Source organism: Gigantopelta aegis, chromosome 3 (genome assembly GCF_016097555.1).
Source record: "Gigantopelta aegis isolate Gae_Host chromosome 3, Gae_host_genome, whole genome shotgun sequence".
NCBI classification, from domain to species: domain Eukaryota; kingdom Metazoa; phylum Mollusca; class Gastropoda; order Neomphalida; family Peltospiridae; genus Gigantopelta; species Gigantopelta aegis.
This window is the reverse complement of record NC_054701.1, coordinates 14,874,558-14,893,890: the sequence shown is the minus strand read 5'-3', so window position 1 is coordinate 14,893,890 and position 19,333 is coordinate 14,874,558. Positions and strand designations below refer to the sequence as shown.

The 19,333-nt window shown below is 34.9% G+C and overlaps 1 protein-coding gene across 1 annotated transcript in view; it reads right to left on the bottom strand.

The window, feature by feature from the left end:
- The window catches only part of LOC121367568, a 109,184-nt gene that overhangs the window by 86,344 nt on the left and 3,507 nt on the right, over window positions 1–19,333 (bottom strand). The window contains exons 3-21 of the mRNA XM_041491824.1: window positions 17,729–17,776; window positions 16,568–16,686; window positions 15,032–15,250; window positions 12,968–13,009; window positions 12,027–12,113; window positions 11,290–11,386; window positions 10,259–10,327; window positions 9,567–9,601; window positions 8,817–8,974; window positions 7,354–7,497; window positions 6,503–6,660; window positions 5,635–5,751; window positions 5,050–5,162; window positions 4,231–4,282; window positions 3,636–3,808; window positions 2,990–3,074; window positions 2,425–2,535; window positions 1,683–1,760; window positions 229–385 (exon numbers count right to left, since the gene is read on the bottom strand). Coding sequence (XP_041347758.1) covers window positions 229–385; window positions 1,683–1,760; window positions 2,425–2,535; window positions 2,990–3,074; window positions 3,636–3,808; window positions 4,231–4,282; window positions 5,050–5,162; window positions 5,635–5,751; window positions 6,503–6,660; window positions 7,354–7,497; window positions 8,817–8,974; window positions 9,567–9,601; window positions 10,259–10,327; window positions 11,290–11,386; window positions 12,027–12,113; window positions 12,968–13,009; window positions 15,032–15,250; window positions 16,568–16,686; window positions 17,729–17,776 — 2,062 coding nt within the window. The remainder of the gene's footprint in view (window positions 1–228; window positions 386–1,682; window positions 1,761–2,424; window positions 2,536–2,989; window positions 3,075–3,635; window positions 3,809–4,230; window positions 4,283–5,049; window positions 5,163–5,634; window positions 5,752–6,502; window positions 6,661–7,353; window positions 7,498–8,816; window positions 8,975–9,566; window positions 9,602–10,258; window positions 10,328–11,289; window positions 11,387–12,026; window positions 12,114–12,967; window positions 13,010–15,031; window positions 15,251–16,567; window positions 16,687–17,728; window positions 17,777–19,333) is intronic.

The following is a 19,333-nucleotide window of genomic DNA, read 5'->3' as shown; positions in this document are numbered from 1 at the left end:
TAAATAATTCTGGGGAATTAAAGAAGGAAAAAGGTTTATTACCAAGAATGAGACCATGACATTAAAATAAAAATAACTAAAACTAAAAATAAAGATAATCAAGAGCAACAGAAAATACATGTTCAGGAAACATCATAAAACTTATGTCAATAATTATTGATATTTAAAAAAAACCCATTTATTACACATATATTTTAAATAAGAATAGTTAATAACACCATAACTTACCAACATCGAGAACCATCACTGTGCATGAATATCCAGGTGCACCCTGGGATGCGACTGTAAATGTTCCATTTTCGTCAAAGGTGTACAGGAAGGAATTATTTGGCACAGGTTTCCCACTGTTAAATGACTGAGCTCCTTGGATCACATTCAATGGTTGCTAAAACAAACAACATTTTAATTTAAATACCATTTAATTTTCTTAAAGGGTTCTATGATAGCTAAAATAAAGAACATTCAAATTTAAATTACTTTTAATTTTTTAAAGGGTTCTGCGACTGCTAAAAAACCCACATTAAAATTCAATTCACTTTTCATATTTTCTGTGACTGCTAAAACAAAAAACTTTCAAATTTACATTATTTTTTCACTTTTTAAATGGTTCTGCGACTGCTAAAACAAAAAACATTAAAATTTAATTTACTTTTCATTTTTTTAAAGGATTCTGTGATAATAAAAATAAAGAACATTCAAATGGTTCTGCGATAGACAAATGTTTGAGAAAGTCACTAGCCCTCACAGAAACTTTGGCTAGTGCCTTACAGTTGATAGGTTCCACTAACCCAGGCCAAACATTCATTAGCCGGGACTGAGGGCTGGTGAATTTGTCAAACCCTAAGAGAATATTCAAAATTTAAATCACTTCTCATTTTTTAAAGGGTTTGGTGATAGTTAAAACAAAGAACATTCAAATGGTTTTGTGATAGTTAAAACAAAGAACATTCAAATGATTCTGTGATAGCTAAAACAGAGAACATTCAAATGGTTCGTGAATGTTAAAACAAAGCACATTCAAATGGTTCTGTGATCGTTAAAATAGAGAACATTCAAATGGTTCCATGATCGCTAAAACAAAGAACATTCATTTAAACTACTTCTAATTTTGTTTAACACAAAAGCATTCAAATGGCTCTGTGATTATTAAAATAAAGAATATTCAGATTAAAATTACTGCTCCATTAAAACTCAGTCTGGATAGGAGTCGGTACTTGGATATGAATGTGGTATCTACCAGCCCATAAGTGTTGGAAGGAGATAGTGACCACTGACTGGATGGGGGCAAGGGGCATATTTATTTGATTTTCAACTGAGTCTGGTTTGGTATAGTTTTTATGTGTGTATGTGCCACGAAAGCTGCACGCATGCCTGTCATGGGCTTAGTCTCTGACTCTCACCAGTGACTAAGTCCGGGCCAGGAGGGGGGGAGGGGGGGGGGGTGAGGATGAGGTGGGCAGAATTTGGAATAAAAAATTTAGTAGTCGGTCAAAGACCTAAGTCCTAACAAGAATAACCTGAGTGGCAATGCATTAATTCAGAGTTGGAAGGGGAGGTAATACCTTCTCCACTTCCAGCACTAATGTAGCCTTAGAACCAGTGGTTCATCACTATGCCAATAACTCTGTAAATAAAGAGAATTAATTTTTTAAAAAAGGACTGCTAGGTCTTCACAATTTTACCTCACTGTCTGGAGAGTTCACATGGATGACATTGTGTTGTTGATCAGTCCCCTTCCAGGTCCATAAAACACTCTGGCCCTAAAATAAACCAGTTCAAATTCTATCAGTCTTAAAATACATATTCTGATCTAACATCAGAGGTAAATAAAAATCACCATGTCATTATCATATAGGCCTACACATGACCAGACGTTTATTAGTTTTATAACTGAACTCACTGAAAGATTGGTCAACTATTTTATAGTACATTTGATGAAAGCAAATCTCACAGTGACAAAGTTAACATATATGTGTCAATATCTGCTACATTCTTCCTTCTAGTGACAATATGTGCCATGGTCACCAAAAGGAATAAATTGTAAAGACACTTAAAAAAAAAAAAAACATCTTTTCAGTTGGATTTTTAATTTGTTAACGTCCATAGTAAATACACAGTGTAAACTGTCAGGCACCTTTGGTGTTTCAGATCACAGCTAATGTTTCTTTATCATCTTTGATGAATTAAAAACATGCAATAGCTTTTATTCCGCAGACTTCATTTTGTGTATTTTGCTTTATATAAGCACTTCATTTGCTAAAATATGGTGCCCTATATGAGAATTGTAAAATCTGACTGACTCTTGACACATTCGTTTGTAAGTCGGACTTTGAGATCTGAAGAAAGCTATTTTTACACTTAATCTTAGAAATGGCATTATAACTATTAAGCTAAATTCCCACTTCAATTCTTATAAAGATATACCTTTTGTATGTACAGAGTTGAGGGGTGGAAGCCATTTTTGTCAATACGGATGACAGCGTTGTCAAACCTCTCATCACAGATAACACTGCTCATTCTCGATTCATCCATGTGCTGCAAAACATCACAAACAATAGTCATAAAAAAACCCATAACTGTTTCATTTGTAACTTATATGTATAAATGGTTTCAAAAGATTCATGGACGCATACTGATAAAAGCTTGTTAAAACTTAGACTGCCATGTACAGAGAAATGAGTTTGAATGAGCTGATGATTTTGGTGTTCAGATTCTTCCAACACTGAATAAATGTATAAAAATACATATTAAAAGAATAGTTCTAAGCCAACATTTTTACAAATGTTATATCTTTGCTATTTGTTAAATTTTTTATTGCGTAACCATATAAATTATGTCATCAATTTACTGAGCAAGTGAAAAATAGGTACGCAAAATTAGATTTGCGCAAGTTTTCAGAGGTCTGTACTAAAAAGAATGCACAAAACATTTCCAATTCCAAGAACGATCACATAAATATTTTATTCAAAGTAAGTCAAGTTAAACTTACACCATGAGATTTTTTGCGACTTTGGAAAGACTTGCTGTAGAAATGCATAGTTCCAGTTCTTCGTATTGCTTCAGCGATACACCGTCTGTGAAATAGATCAGATCTCGGTGATTTTGATTACCATTAATTGTGATGTCTTACAGAACTAAACACACATATATAATCTTGATTAGATTTGTAATTGTATTTTAGGAATATATTACAGACAGTACTAATCATCACATGTTGACTTGTTGACTTTACTAATGGACAGTGATGGTATGTAATTCAGTAATAAAGTGCTTTGCTGAGGTGCAATAGGATACAACATCAATTGTCCTCGAAGGATTCAGATTCACCCCCCCCCCTCCATCCCAACAGTGCCCCACAACTATTAGGTCAAAAGTCACCACTATATGTTTTTTCTATGGAAAAGTGTATATAAAAGATCTCTTACTGCTTTTGGAAAGAGTAGCCTCTGTGGCCTTAGCAGCAGCTTAGACACCACACACCAATAGTTTAAAATATGTGGATGTGTCATGATGAAATATTCCTTCCATTCTGGATATAATACAATCATAATTTGTCATTATCTTTAGTCAGCAGCTAAACTAACCAGCTATTTGTTTCAAGTCAAATATGTACAAAAAACCTTTATCAAAAATACCTTGGTGTTACAGTTTTCTCTGCAAACTGTGCGTCCAGTAACTGGTCAACCGTTTCCACGGGAACCACACCATGTGAGCGCGGGCCTCGGAATGCCCAACAGACGATGTCATTCATTTGTATTGTTACTGGGTCCGGTTTTATCTCATGTGAGCTGACGGCAATTTCATGAACCTGTCAAAGAAAGTAAAACAAATAACATGTAAAACTGGTAAGTTCAGTTAATTAGCATGTACTTAGCATAGGACAACTGACTCTCCCCATCCAAAACAAATAACTGCCTTTTTCAGTTTAAATGTGCTCTTTTTATCTATTTGGAGAAGACTACATTACTAAGCAAAGCCTCTAACAGTATATAAATTGACCTGTATTGAAAAGCTGCCTAAATGTTCTAACACAATTCAAATTAACTGTAATTATAAACTTCTAATTTGAGACCAGATTTTGAAAATTCTTAACCTATTCTCTAAAACAAGCAGCCACCTTCTTGAAAAGTAACCAAACAACTGTTACAAATCATGTAGAAAATATATATTCCAAGCAAGAATTTATACACATAATTAAATATTAAAAAAAATAAAAATGAAACTTTGTACCTGTGGTTGTGTAGAGACAACAATTGCTCCAAATATCTTTGGAAGGTTTGCGCTGTAAAATAAAAGAACAAGATCACTGAAGATTGATAAACTATTCCAAAGAAAGAAATAATAAAAATGTGTACAAAAACAATATATGGAGTAGGATTAATTTCATACAATAATCTGACCAATCAATAAGTGAAAGAGGAAGGAGAAAGAGGTTAAAAAAGTTTGTTTTGTTTAATGACACCACTAGAGCACATTGATTTATTAATCATCGGCTATTGGATGTCAAACATTTGGTAAATCTGACACATAGTCATCAGAGGAAACCCGCTACATTTTGTCTAATGCAGCAAGGGATCTTTTATATGTACTTTCCAACAGACAGGATATCACATACCATGGCCTTTGATATACCAGTTGTGGTGCACTGGCTAGAAGAACAAATAGTCCAATACGCCCACCGATGGGGATCGATCCCAAACCGACCGTGCATGTGGTAAGCGCTTTACCACTGGGTTACGTCCCGCCAGAGAAAGGGGTAGTCACATATCCAGAGGTGAATGCCACAGCCACAGTGGAAAATCATAGCCATTTGATTGGCTATGAGATGTTTGGATCAGTCCATAGGTATAGGTGTAAATGCATATTGTGAGAGGTCAGGCTAAATAACCACAAAAAGGAGAAAACATTAAACTTTGTAAATGCATAAATGAATATTCAGTTTAAAATTGCTGTTACACTCAGGACTATCAGCTGTCAATTACAACACAAAAAGTGTGCAATAACCATGCATACCACATGTAATTAGTCTATACCGTATCTTTAACTTACCTGATAAAGTAGTAAACTCCTGGAGTGACAAACTGGAAGTAGAACGCTGACGGACTGTCTCGTGTCTGCCCACTGTGGAAGCCATTGTTGATGGGCACTCCTTGATGAGACACCTGACAAACACCATTACAACAATGTTATATTATATTATTTTAAACACAGGTGTATTATTCTCACCTGTATAACAGGTACATTATTCTCACCTGTATAACGGGTACATTATTCTCACCTGTATAAAGTTATGTTTCAGGTAATGTGACATTCATCTGATTTTCACCTGTTTAATATGTTATGCTTCAGATAAATAACAGATATTTTATTATCACCTGTATAACATTATATTTTGGTATTGTATTCTCATCTGTATAATGCTATGTTGCAGGTAAATAATAAAGGTATATTATTCTCTCCTAAATAATGTTATGTTTCAGATAAAAAAATACAGGTATTTTATTCTTACTTGCATGATATCCTGTTTTAGGTAGATAATCCGAGGTATATTATTTTTACCTGCAAAATGTTTAAGTTTTAGATAGATAACACATGCAATTCTCACCTGTATTATTACAGGTATATTATTCTCACCTGTACAATGTTATGTTGTTTCTTACAGCTCTGCCACACCCACCACACTCTGTCATTTGGACGTACTGTCAATACCTTTGGCTCAAACCCATTGTCAGTTAAATGTACAGTATGATTCTGAAAAACCAATACACTATAATATGATTCTGAAAAAAACAATACAGTATAATATGATTCAGAAAAACCAACATAGTATAATATGATTCTGAAAAACCCACACAGTATATGATTCTGAAAAAGTCCCACAGTATAATATGATTCTGAAAAACCAACATAGCATAATATCATTCTGAAAAAAAAACCCCACAGTATGATATGATTTTGAAAAAGCCACAGTATAATATGATTCTGAAAAACCAACATAGTATAATATGATTCTGAAAAAAAACCCCACAGTATGATATGATTTTGAAAAACCAACACAGTATAATATGATTCTGAAAACCAACACAGTATATGATTCTGAACAACCAACACAGTATAATATGATTCTGAAAAACCAACACAGTATACGATTCTGAAAAACCAACACAGTATAATATGATTCTGAAAAACCAACACAGTATAATATGATTCTGCACATTATTAAAATGATATATATTATAAATGTGGCAGTTCATAGAATAAAACAAAACAAAAATGAAAAATGAAAAAAGTGTAAGTACACGTATTGAATTAATTAAAACAACTGTAATGTGTAGTTCAAAGAAAATGCAGGGAATTACGTATAGCTCTTTAAAGTCACAAAGATATAGGAAAAAACAGAAGGTATTAAGCTTATTACCACACTGAAAAAGCACTTTTCACAAGAGTTTAGGATAATAAATATTATATATAAAAACAATTTAAAGAATAATTTTTTGTTAACCTTTGGTCCGGGATTGACGATGATGGAACATGTTGAATACATGTCTCCGGTATCCGCGATGCGGAAATGGTAAACACCAATTGTTGTGAACTGTGTGGTTGCCATGCCGACTTTCGTTAACAGAGATGCTGAGTTCTCATCCAGCACTTGCAAAGATTCTGAAAGGAAGAAAAATAAAGTTTGTTTTGTTTAATGACACCACTAGAGCACATTGATTTATTAATCATCGGCTACTGGATGTCAAATATATGGTCATTTTAACAATCATAGAGGTGAAACCTGCTACATTTTTCCATGAATAGAAAGGGATCTTTTATATCCACAGACAGGATAGCACATACCAATGCCTTTGATATACCAGTCATGGAGCACTGGCTAGAGTGAGATATGAATCTGAAAGGAAGACCAAAAAAATCACTAAATTAGTCTATGTATAACCATATATCCTTCATCAGAAGGCACATGCTTTCTTGAACTTATCCCTTGAGCATTTTAACTAATGTTTCAAGACCTACCAGTAAGAAAAACGTCTTTTGCAACTTAGACATGCTCAAAAGATGTTTAAAAAGTGATGTCTAGTGTGGTTATGACTAGTATCATGTCTTCTGGTAGTATGTAAATAAATAAATAAACATAATAAGCCTCGTCAGCAAACTGATGGAAAATCATAAAGTCTGATAAAAAGATTAATAAATAGAACACAACTATAAATGTAGGTGAGGATCCAGGGGGAAGTGCCCCCTTCCCTGAACTTCAAAGCACCTTGGAAATTCTGTATAAAATGCATATTCCTAAAACATTCTGCAGCCATTCCTGAAATTGCATCAAATCTATGGCTATTATGGTGTTACCTTCTCCCTCGGCACTCTGTTTCCTAGCAACCGGGTTGAGACATTTGTCGTCTTCCAGAATAAGAAGATTCTCCTGAATATCCACAATGGCATCTCCGTCCCACGTCCACCAGACTCGGTCACCAGTGTTAGCATACACCAGATCTACAAGAGAATATACGGTACAATTTAACGTCTCGGTCACCAGTGTGAGCATACACGAGATCTACCAGAGAATATATGGTACAATTTAACATCTCAGTCACCAGTGTGAGCATACACGAGAACTACAAGAGAATATACGGTACAATTTAACGTCTCGGTCATCAGTGTGAGCATACACAAGATCTACAAGAGAATATACGGTACAATTTAAAGACTCGGTCACCAGTGTGATCATACACGAGATCTACCAGAGAATATACGGTACAATTTAACATCTCGGTCACTAGTGTGAGCAAACACGAGATCTACAAGAGAATATATGGTACAATTTAACATCTCGGTCACCAGTGTGAGCATACACGAGAACTACAAGAGAATATACAGTACAATTTAACGTCTCGGTCACCAGTGTGAGCATACACAAGATCTACAAGAGAATATACAATACAATTTAACGTCTCGGTCACCAGTGTGAGCATACAAGAGAACTACAAGAGAATATACGGTACAATTTAAAGACTCGGTCACCCATGTGAGCATACACGAGAACTACAAGAGAATATACGGTACAATTTAAAGACTCGGTCACCAGTGTGAGCATACACAAGAACTACAAGAGAATATACGGTACAATTTAAAGACTCAGTCACCAGTGTGAGCATACAAGAGAACTACAAGAGAATATACGGTACAATTTAACGTCTCGGTCACCAGTGTAATCATACACGAGATATATAAGAGAATATACGGTACAATTTAAAGACCACCAGACTCTGTCACCAGCTATAAACTAGATGTACGAGAGAATATATGGTACATTTTAACATTTCAGTCACCAGTGTGAGCATACACAAGATATACAAGAGAATATACAGTACATTTTTAATTTGTATATATCTAAACACGGCAATTTCAAGTATGTTTCACATTTATTATTGTCCCATATTATTCTTCATCCCCTTTGTGTATAGGTCACAAAAAACTATATTTTCTCCATTTTAACACTCACAAGCTTGGCGTTATTCCAGTGGTTTGTTTTACAAAGTATTACAAACATGGTGACAAGCTTAGGTATTGACAACAACTGTTAACACCAGTGTTTATTAAAATTGTATTTGTATTTTGCATTGACAAATGATATTATAATACAGAAATGCTGCTAGTTATGATACATGTTAAAATTGAGACGAAATGTATTGCCACTAAACAGGTGACTCTTTCTGATAACTCTAATCAACACATATACCAAGACCTTTTTAAAAACAAAATGAAATATGTCAACTAAATCCCTTTTATTTGACTTCAAAAGAATGAAATACCTGGGCTAAATCCCTTTTGCTTGAGTTCGACAAAATGTTCCTGTTGCCGTGGTTTCACAATTATCGTGCCAATGTATTCTGCTGTTTCCTCAAAGTTCTGGTCCGAGAAATAGTACACGCCTGGACGGTGGAACTCATGACTTAGAAAACCTTGTTTACTGAAAAGTCATTAACAACATTTTAGTGACAATAAAACTTTATTTTAACATAAAACATTTTAACATAAGCATATGAAACTGGGGTGAGGGACAGTCAAATGACCCCAACCCCACCCCACCACCAGTTCTGGAGCAAATCTTTACATTCAGGCAAAAATTATGGAGAGGATAGGGAAAAATTAGCTTGCCTGAAAACTTACCGCCATGTATTTCCATCATTCTTCTCACAATATTAGTTGAAATCCATGTATAATATGTAGTAATTTCTTTGGTATTCTATATAGCTGTTTGGTTGTAATGCTAATATGAATAAACAGGCATTTTTGTTTAGCTTGGACAAAAATGAACCTTCACCGCCACAAATATAGGAGCTTACAAACCTATGCATTTTAACATTATCAATGGAAAAAAACCCATAAAAAGACATTTAGAAAAAATTAATACCTTGATAGTTTGCATCAAGAATAAACTAGATTCACAAGGGTAATTAAAAAAAAAGTTAAAAATGATTTTAACTGGATGACTGGAAATATAAAAATATGCAACTGTTAAGTTAAACAGAATGTACAGTCCACAAACACATTTTACTTACCTAGGTATAGACCATCGAAATCCATCTTTTGTTGGCTGAAAAATATATTATAATAACAATATTAGTTTAATTGTACATGTAAGAGAGAAGTACCATACGTCTTCTTTCACATAATACTGTATTAAATTATTGCACCATACAATGACAGATTATACAGGAGAAAATCACTGTAATTATACAGATTGTTTTACATTGTGGATTTATTAGCACATAGTTTTGTATATAAACGTAAATTGTGGATTGTTATATGAATGAATGAACGAATGAAAGTTTATCAACACCCCAGCAGAAAAACACATCAGCTATTATATCAAATGAAGGTAAATATATCATTATTTACACACACAAAATATATAAGTATGTAAAAATTATGTAATAACCAGTGTAAAAAGCTGTGGGAAAAAGTACAATATAATTCAAAAATGAAGATAAATATAATTTAAAACTTTGTATAGAATTCAAATTAACAATTAATTCTGGGTGGAATTTAAAAGACTGTTACCAAATATATATTTTCTCGTACAATTGTTATAATTACAAACTGTACAAATAATAGAGTGCAAAATATTCATAAATTACTTTCTTTTGTCTTTACTATGACCCATCTTCCATATTCTTGTAGTTTTCTATGTAAAATCTAAAATATTTGAAAATGTAACTGTAAATTTAAAACGAGTGTTTTGTGAACTCACCATGTAGAGGTCATCATCGTGGTCCTCTCCCGGTGGGTCGATCTGATACACACTGTGAGACTTCTTACACTGAAATCACAACCACACAGCATATTTAAGGTAGTTTGTGTATGCTGCAACTACAGTGAAACCCCTCTAAATCAGACACCCGCAGGACCAATTAAAAAGTCTGGTTTTGAGGAGTATTCTGCCTAGAGAGGTTCTGTTCGGTACTGTAATTTAAAAAGGGACCATGAAAAATGTCCAGTTTTGATGAAATTTCAGATTACTGACACTCCGGTTTTGACATGTTTCACTCTAAATTAAAAATACTTTGTCATATACAGTGAAACCCCTCTAAACCGGACACTCTTGGGACCAAGACAAATGTCCAGTTTTTAGAGGGATCCGGTTTAGAGAGGTTAAGTTCTGTCCTGGTTTTTAAAAAGGGACTCAGTAAAACGTTCAGTTTGAGGGAATTCCGGTTTACAGAGGGTACGGTCTTAAGAGGTTTCACTGTATCTTACAGTCTTCAGTAGGAAAGGTGAGTGATCACTCCCACTCCCCTCCACACTCGCCTAGATGGTTTTAGGAGAGTTGTAAATTGATAAACTAGCCACAATATTTTTAATATATTTCATCAGAAATTTCATGTGATTGCTTGCCTGGCATCATTTAAAAGATAGATCTTCAGCTTACCTTGATTTTGCTCATGGAGAAAGTTAAAGTTTGTTTTGTTTAATGACACCACTAGAGCACAGTCATTTATCAATTATGGGCTATTGGATGTCAAACATTTCATAATGTGGAAATATAGTCTTAGAGAGGAAACCAGCTACATTTTTCCATTACAGCATTGAGCATGGCGAAGACTGTATTATATATTACAACAACTTATAACATTTCTGTCTCAAAATCTGTTCCTTGCTTGAAATAATTAATATTAATTAATTAATTAATTCTTGGGGCGAGCAGGGATGAATATCTAGGCTTTATTTTATTACGGACCAAGACAATAATGTAAAATTGTTTGATTAAAGACTGCAGCTCACCCTGGATCTGTCCCAGTGCCACCAGACTCGGTCTCCCTGCTCTATCAACAGGATCATGGGCTGGAAGGATCGATCTAGAACCTCTATCTTGTGTTCTCTGTAAATACACACTCAGTCAATTACTGTCTCATAATGAACAGGTTAAAATACTACTGGTTAATATGTAATTTTAGGGTGTTCAGTTTAAAAAGTAGGACTTGGAGTAGTCTTAAAATGCTGTTTAGACAAAATTAGCCATCATGAAAAGTAGGCAGTGATGGAAACAGTGGAAGCCAAAAATCACCATCTGTTTCCTACTAATGAATACTCTGTTAGGCCTAAAAGAAAAAATGTGTATGTTTCTGGGCTCTTGACCCTTCTGAGAAAAAAGGGCTGATCGCTGATTTAAAAGAAAAAGTTATTAAAATGTAGGTTAAAAGATGACATACTTATATAACATTTTAACTGGTCCCATAGGCGTGAATGTAGTTTAAAAAACACACCTGACCTACATAACCTTTTTTCCCCTGCACATTTCTGAATTTTAAATATTTTTTTTAGACCTAACTGAAATTAAACCCATTATTTGCTACATGTTGACTTTGTTTTAAAACCACATCATAATTTCATTAATAATTTCATTAATAATTTCATTCATATTTGCCTTATTATGATAACACACTTGAACTTCATGAATTAATAATTCAGCTGTCTTATATTAATGTCTAAGAAAACATTTTGTGTAAAAATATCTTTACCTCTGAGCCTCTCTGACGTGAACAATACACATGTTGGACTTGCCCATCTCCTTGCTCTCCGTTTGGAAGAAATGCATCCCTGGTTTACTGTGAAATACAACAAAACACTCAGTGTAATAAAACATTGACTTGAAAACTTGGTATAAAAACATCAGTAAACTAAGTACAATAAAACAACGCACATTATTCATTAGTGGTCAACTGATTGATCCCAAGAATCACATAAAAGCTTTTTACTGAACAATTACAAGTTGTTAAATCATTTGCCTTAAAGGCGCAGACCCTAGTTTTAATCCATAAAAAATGCACACCAAGTTTAGTTAATTTACCAACCTGTAACTCATTGGGATAAAGTTACACTAGAGTGAAAGAAGAGTCTGTGACAATGAAACGAAATATTCTAGAACTCGAATACTAAAACCGCTACTTCTCCGATGCATGTGCATTTTCAAAAATATGAAAAATGCATTGTTTGGCATTAGAAACAATAGGATGACCAAAAACACTTCGGTTCTACGGAAATGGATAATCTAAAGAATACAATATAAGTAATGTTTTATTTCAGTGATCATAAATGGCTCTAATAGTGAAAAATATGCTGTAGTGTTTAAAAACTAGGGTCTGTCCCTTTAACAATTACATGTGTATGTGTCAGTATTAAATGTGCCAGTAATGAAGCAGCAGAGGTCAAATTTGTTTTTAGATAATCTAACCGGGAGTTCAACACAGGTTGAGATACATCAAAATGTTCGTCTTGGGGTCAGGATTCAGGAAACCAATGTTACATTGTGGCAAATTAGTGTAGACTGAGAAATTGTGGGTAGAAAATATAAACATAATAATAATATAAAATACTGAAATATGGAGTAGAGGGTAAAGGTGAAATATATAAGTAATTTGTTGTAAGAGAAAAACATCCAGCTGTTGAAAATAAAACTTACTTGAACTGATGCCGATAGCTTCCAGAAACTGTAGCCACCACACTAGAACAGAAACCAGAACACTGAACTACATGTACTTTGAGGAATACAAAGTATTAATATGTTTCATACATACATTTATATCTCTTACTTTATTGTGATGATGAAACAATAACAAACACATCATGAAAAGTAGAAAAACATTATTAGAATTCTTCTGAATTTAATACACACATATATATATATATAAGGTTTACAAAAGTTAAAGTTTTGTTTTGTTTAACAACATCACTAGAGCACATTTATTTATTAATCATCAGCTACTGTATCTCACTGTGTAGTCTTAGAGAAAACTGGCTATATTTTTCCATTAGCACTATGGGATCGTTTATATGCACTTTCCCAGACAGGACAGTACATATCGTGGCCTTTGATATATCTGTCTTAGGACACTAGTTGGGATAGGAAAAACCCATTCAGAGAATAGGTGCACCAAGGAAGTTTGATCGTTTGACTGAAGCACCTCATGTGAGTGCTCTAACAACCACCAACACTGCTACACACTATTCTTACACACCTGTGGGTGCTCTAACAACCACCAACACTGCTACACACTATTCTTACACACCTGTGGGTGCTCTAACAACCACCAACACTGCTACACACTATTCTTACACACCTGTGGGTGCTCTAACAACCACCAACACTGCTACACACTATTCTTACACACCTGTGGGTGAGAACATTTTGCTACACACTATTCTTACACACCTGTGGGTGAGAACATTTTGCGTTATTTTTGATTACACATGGGTTGTTTACACACGTACGTGTGTTAACAATTTTAAGACATACGACTGACTGCTCCTAGGTGATGAGCAGGTCACTAGTGCTATCCAATGAAAAACAACATGGTAGAAATAGCTTACACTGTGACATATAGTTAACCTGACAATCATGTGTCTGTGACGCGCAGATTTTTAATCGAGATACCGACTCCAAACCCTGAGTGAGTGCTCCGCAAGGCTCAATAGGTAGGTGTAAACCACTTGCACCGACCAGTGATCCATAACTGGTTCAACAAAGGCCATGGTTTGTGCTATCCTGCCTGTGGGAAGTGCAAATAAAAGATCCCTTGCTGCCTGTCGTAAAAAGAGTAGCCTATGTGGCGACAGCGGGTTTCCTCTAAAAACAGTGTCAGAATGACCATATGTTTGACGTCCAATAGCCGATGATAAGATAAAAAATCAATGTGCTCTAGCGGCGTCGTTAAATAAAACAAACTTTACTGTGACGCGCAAGTTAGCTACACGGGCTGTAAATAACTTTTAGTCGAAAAAGATGTTAAAATTTGCTTGAAACCTTGTTTTTGAGGATATGTAACAAATAGAATAATACATTTGTGTCAGTTAGATATCATTTATTTCATAACTCATTGTTTAAAAATGAATCAAACTCGCTTTCGCTCGTTAGTTACATTTTAAAACAACCCGTTGTGAGATAAATGGTATCTAATAGCCAGTCATATATTATTCTCTATTTAAGCTATTCAAATGTTTGAATAGTTAAGATCTTTCTCTTTCGATCGACCGCTCAAAATTGCGCCAAACTTCCTTAATCCAAAATTGCGCACCTTTTCTCTTTGGCATTATTCTTTGCTCCTTCAAAATCCCCCATTACCCCCCACCACCCACACCTGTTACCGGCCAAGGGCTGCTGGTGCTCCCTCCTCCTACCCACTCCCACCTTTCCTGTCCTGGATGGAGGAGCCAGCCAAGGCCGGCTCTTGTGCCAAGGACAGGCATGTGGTACAACAGCTTGCTCTGAACATGCACATAAAGCCCTATGACCTAACCTGACCTTGAATAGTTAGCTTTGTTTCACCGAAATTTAGATTAATATAAGAAGCATATAAGATCTGGACATTACAACTACAACATAAATTGTGAATCAAGATGGAAGATGTACTGATATTAGAATTACAATATAGAGTATGACACAATACAGGTGAGTGAAAAACAAAATGTAAGCTGACCAGTGATATACAGATGTAAACTGACCAGTGATATACCAATGTAGGCTTACCTTGTATTGGCTGGCTGTTTCTTGAAGCACCCTCTGTCGATGCAGTACACGACCTCCTGGATGTAGTGTGGCATCATGCAGTTCTTCCACAGCCACTTGACGGCGTGGCCCTGGTCGATGTAGATCAGCTCCGGGTTGAAGCCGTCATCGGTCACTTCGGCCTGCAGGTCCATCCGGCGCCGCACGATCACACTCAGTGGCGTGCAACGCTGGCCGTAGCTGAAAACAAGAATTCCACTTGATAAAAAATTACATTATAATGACCAACCAATGACAAAATAAAATAATGTTATGAAGAACTTTATTAATGAAATATGAAATGTAATTACAATAATTCGTATGCCCTTACGGTAGTCTGAACCTCATGCATACCCACAAATGTGAAGGCCAAACCAAGTGTCAATGCATAACATTTTGAAGACAATTTTCTCAGAACATGTTTTATCCGTATGCTCATGGTGTAATGCACAGAGCTAAGACTGCGGAAGCCATGTTGCTTCCCAAAATTATGTCATTAGTTGGTCACAAGATTACACAGAATTAAATGTTTTGCCCACTCTAAACATTTTTGTTGCACTGTGATGAACATCCATAGGTGCTACTATAAACCAAGTTTCGTTGATATAGATCTTATAGTGTGTGAGAAACTGATCTAATCGTGAAACTCAATGCAAAAGTTGATGCTGTTGTCGCCATCATCACTATTGCTGCCACCATCACTGCCGCCAGAAAAGTAATATCTATATCTTGCCTTGTTACATCATAAGGTGAGATGAAAACATTCTGATAAAGAAAAGGAATGTTACTGGAAGACACCCCAGCACATTGGTTAATCAGATGGCATTAGAAGTTAAACACAGTTATATGTGTACTTGTAGTTCATAGTATTTCTTGTTCAAGCCAGTGCACTACGACTGGTATATCAAATGCTGTGGTATGTGCTATCCTGTCTGTGGGATGGTGCATATAAAAGATCCCTTGCTGTTAATCGAAAAGAGTAGCCCATGAAGTGGCGACAGCGGGGTTTCTCTCTCAATATCTGTGTGGTCCTTAACCATATGTCCGACACCATATAACTGTAAAACAAATGTGTTGAGTGCGTTGTTAAATAAAACACTTCCTTCCTTATAGTTCATAGAGGTTACACTTTCTGATACTCCCTTTGGTGATACATTTAACTTTAATTAACCTGTATCAAAGAACAACCTATCTTCAGAGGCCACTGTACTATTATCTAAAATGTTCTGTGGTACAAATTAACCTGTGTTAAGCAACAATTTGTCTTAAAGGAGTACTGTACCATTATCCAAAATTATCTATGCATACAATGTAAATTAACCTATATTAAACAGCCACCTGGTTAAAAGGGTACTGTACACTTATCCAAAATGATTTATGTAGTATAAATTAACCTGTATCAAACAGACACCTGTCTTAAGAGGTCACAGCACCATTATCTAAAGTTATCAATGTAGCAGAAAAATTAACCTGAATGAGGCAGCCACCTTTTTTAAGAGACCACCTTGTGATACTCACACAGCAAACTTGTATTCCCCCTCCAGGTTGAACTGTTGATGAAAGACTCCGTTACATTCGTCTCCGGTTGCTACGTAACCACCAATCACAGGCCTCAGCTTTTCTCCATCAGACACAACCTGTGAACAGTGAGAAACTCAGTTTATCATGCAATCAGTAAACATTTTGCTATGACATGGAGCCTAACTAGTAGATAGCTTAATGCATTTTTTGGTAATTAAGTGACAAATATATAGTTTATTACAACAGAACTAATTTTACTCTATGTTATTGTTTGTTGTGTTTATTTGCCTTTTTGTTTTGAGAAAAATTACTCTAGTTATAATCAGCTAAGGAATGATGACCTTTAACCTACTAAATAAACAAATGATGCAATGTTAGAAGTGAATACTAATAAATTAAGAAACACAAATTGCAAACCTTTATAGATATTATGACATCAAAACATTTTGCTGTATTATTTAATGCATGTCTTTATCTTTATAATGTGCAATAAAATAGAAATACTTAAATATTGAAATATATAGCTGTAATATACTGTGAAAATGTTAGCTACACATATGCGCAAAAATGTCTAACAGTTTCTGACTGCATTATGGGCCTATGGCTTTTATACAGAATAAATTGTCGGTCTTAACAAGGAGGAATAATCCAGTGCTGACTGTAATATTTTAATTTCATTTCATTTCATTTCATTTTCATTTCAACTTAATTTCGTGCTTATATCCAATTAAGGTTTAAGCACGCTGTCTTGGGCACACACCTCAGCTATCTGGGCTGTCTGTCCAGGACTGTGGGTTAGTTGGTAGTTGTTAATGGTTAGTGAGAGAGAAGAGGGTACCTATCTACTGAGTCGTTAAAACTCACTCTGGGTGGGAGCCGGTACTGGGCTGTAAACCCTGTATCTACTAGCCTTATGTCCGATGGCTTAACAACGATGCCATAAACTATCTACCTTGTAATTGCACAGTAACCTTTTCCCATGATTATATAAGCATGAAGGTCAATGTCAAAGGTATAAGTAATGTTCCATAAAGGTTTGAGGGGAAATTCCTCCAAAATTCAACTGGCAGTACATGAAGTAGAATAAATTCACAAAGATAATGATAATAATAATAAAACACATGATTATGTTTTGTGGGACTTCAAACATGCACTGACCTGTATAATCTTTAAACTGTTTATTTCGTCCCATCTGAAAGTGACAACCTGAAAACAGAAATGTAAACATTATGGCAAAGTAATTTTACTGGTAAATAAACAAGCACCAAAATACATTTGTGTCTGTAACAAATCAATAGCCTAAAATAACTGAGGGATGTGGGTGGGTAAGTAACAAAACGAAAAATATAGTATTTTCTCCAGATAAGATCAAAAATCACTTTTAATTAAACAAAGATAACTTTTCATATTTTTCGCTGAACACCTCACTAAGTAAATCCTTGCCAATGTTACTTTATGTGCAGTAGTTTATTTGTGAAATTTGACTTGATGTCTTTGGGTTTAATTTTTGGAAATAAAATGTCATTTAAAAAAAAGGGAATATATGTAAATTAATTAAACTTCAAAAGCATAAAACTAGGCTGAGTTAAAGTAATAGGTCAGAATGTGTTTCTGGTGGATACCCATGTTAAAGAGATTGTCTGGAGTTGGTTACCATTGTTATTACTTATTAACTCGTTTAACCTGTCTATATAGGGTTTTGAACACGCCTATCCCGAGTCCGGCCTCCGATAAGATCATTACCATTGTTATTACTTATTAACTCGTTTAACCTGTCTATATAGGGTTTTGAACACGCCTATCCCGAGTCCGGCCTCCGATAAGATCATTACCATTGTTATTACTTATTAACTCGTTTAACCTGTCTATATAGGGTTTTGAACACGCCTATCCCGAGTCCGGCCTCCGATAAGATCATTACCATTGTTATTACTTATTAACTCGTTTAACCTGTCTATATAGGGTTTTGAACACGCCTATCCTGAGTCTGGCCTCCGATAAGATCAGTACCATTGTAACATATTTATGACTAGCTGATGCTTTCTGATGACTAAAATTACATATTAAAGATATTTTCTTGTTTAAAGCATCAGTGTTTGTACAAACAAGATGTTTGTTGTTGTCCTAATGCTTGCAGTAACCCAAAATGGATTTTACCTTCCAATAATTTCATAAATACAACAAATAAATATGATGAAGTAAAACGAACAATGATTTCTACAAACATGACCATAAACACACTAGATATACAGATACTGTTATTTAACAGGGCTCGAAGTTAACAACGGTACTTAAGGCAATTGCCATCGTTGAGATATAAATTGCCGTAGGTAAATAGCATTACCGATGGCACTTTTGTACTGTCGGTAAAGCTCCTCAACAATGGCAAAATGTATACACCTGGTGTACATTATCTGCCAATATTTAACATTTGCAATATATTTACATATAGCAAAATAGCCTTACAGTCATGTTTATTTGCTGCAAATGTCGCTTTTTAAAAAAATTGCCTTTGGTGGGCTGTTTCACCTATAGCAATTCTTTTAAAAATTGCCGTGGGAAACAACTTCTTAAGTTCAAGCCCTGATTTTAAATGTAATATTAATCTTTAAAAAGACTCCATTTGTTGGAAACACTCAATGGCTGCAATCCTAGGTAGAAGGAAGGAAATGGTTTATTTAACGACGCACTCAACACATTTTATTTACAGTTATATGGCATCAGACATATGGTTAAGAACCACACAGATTGAGAGAGAAAACA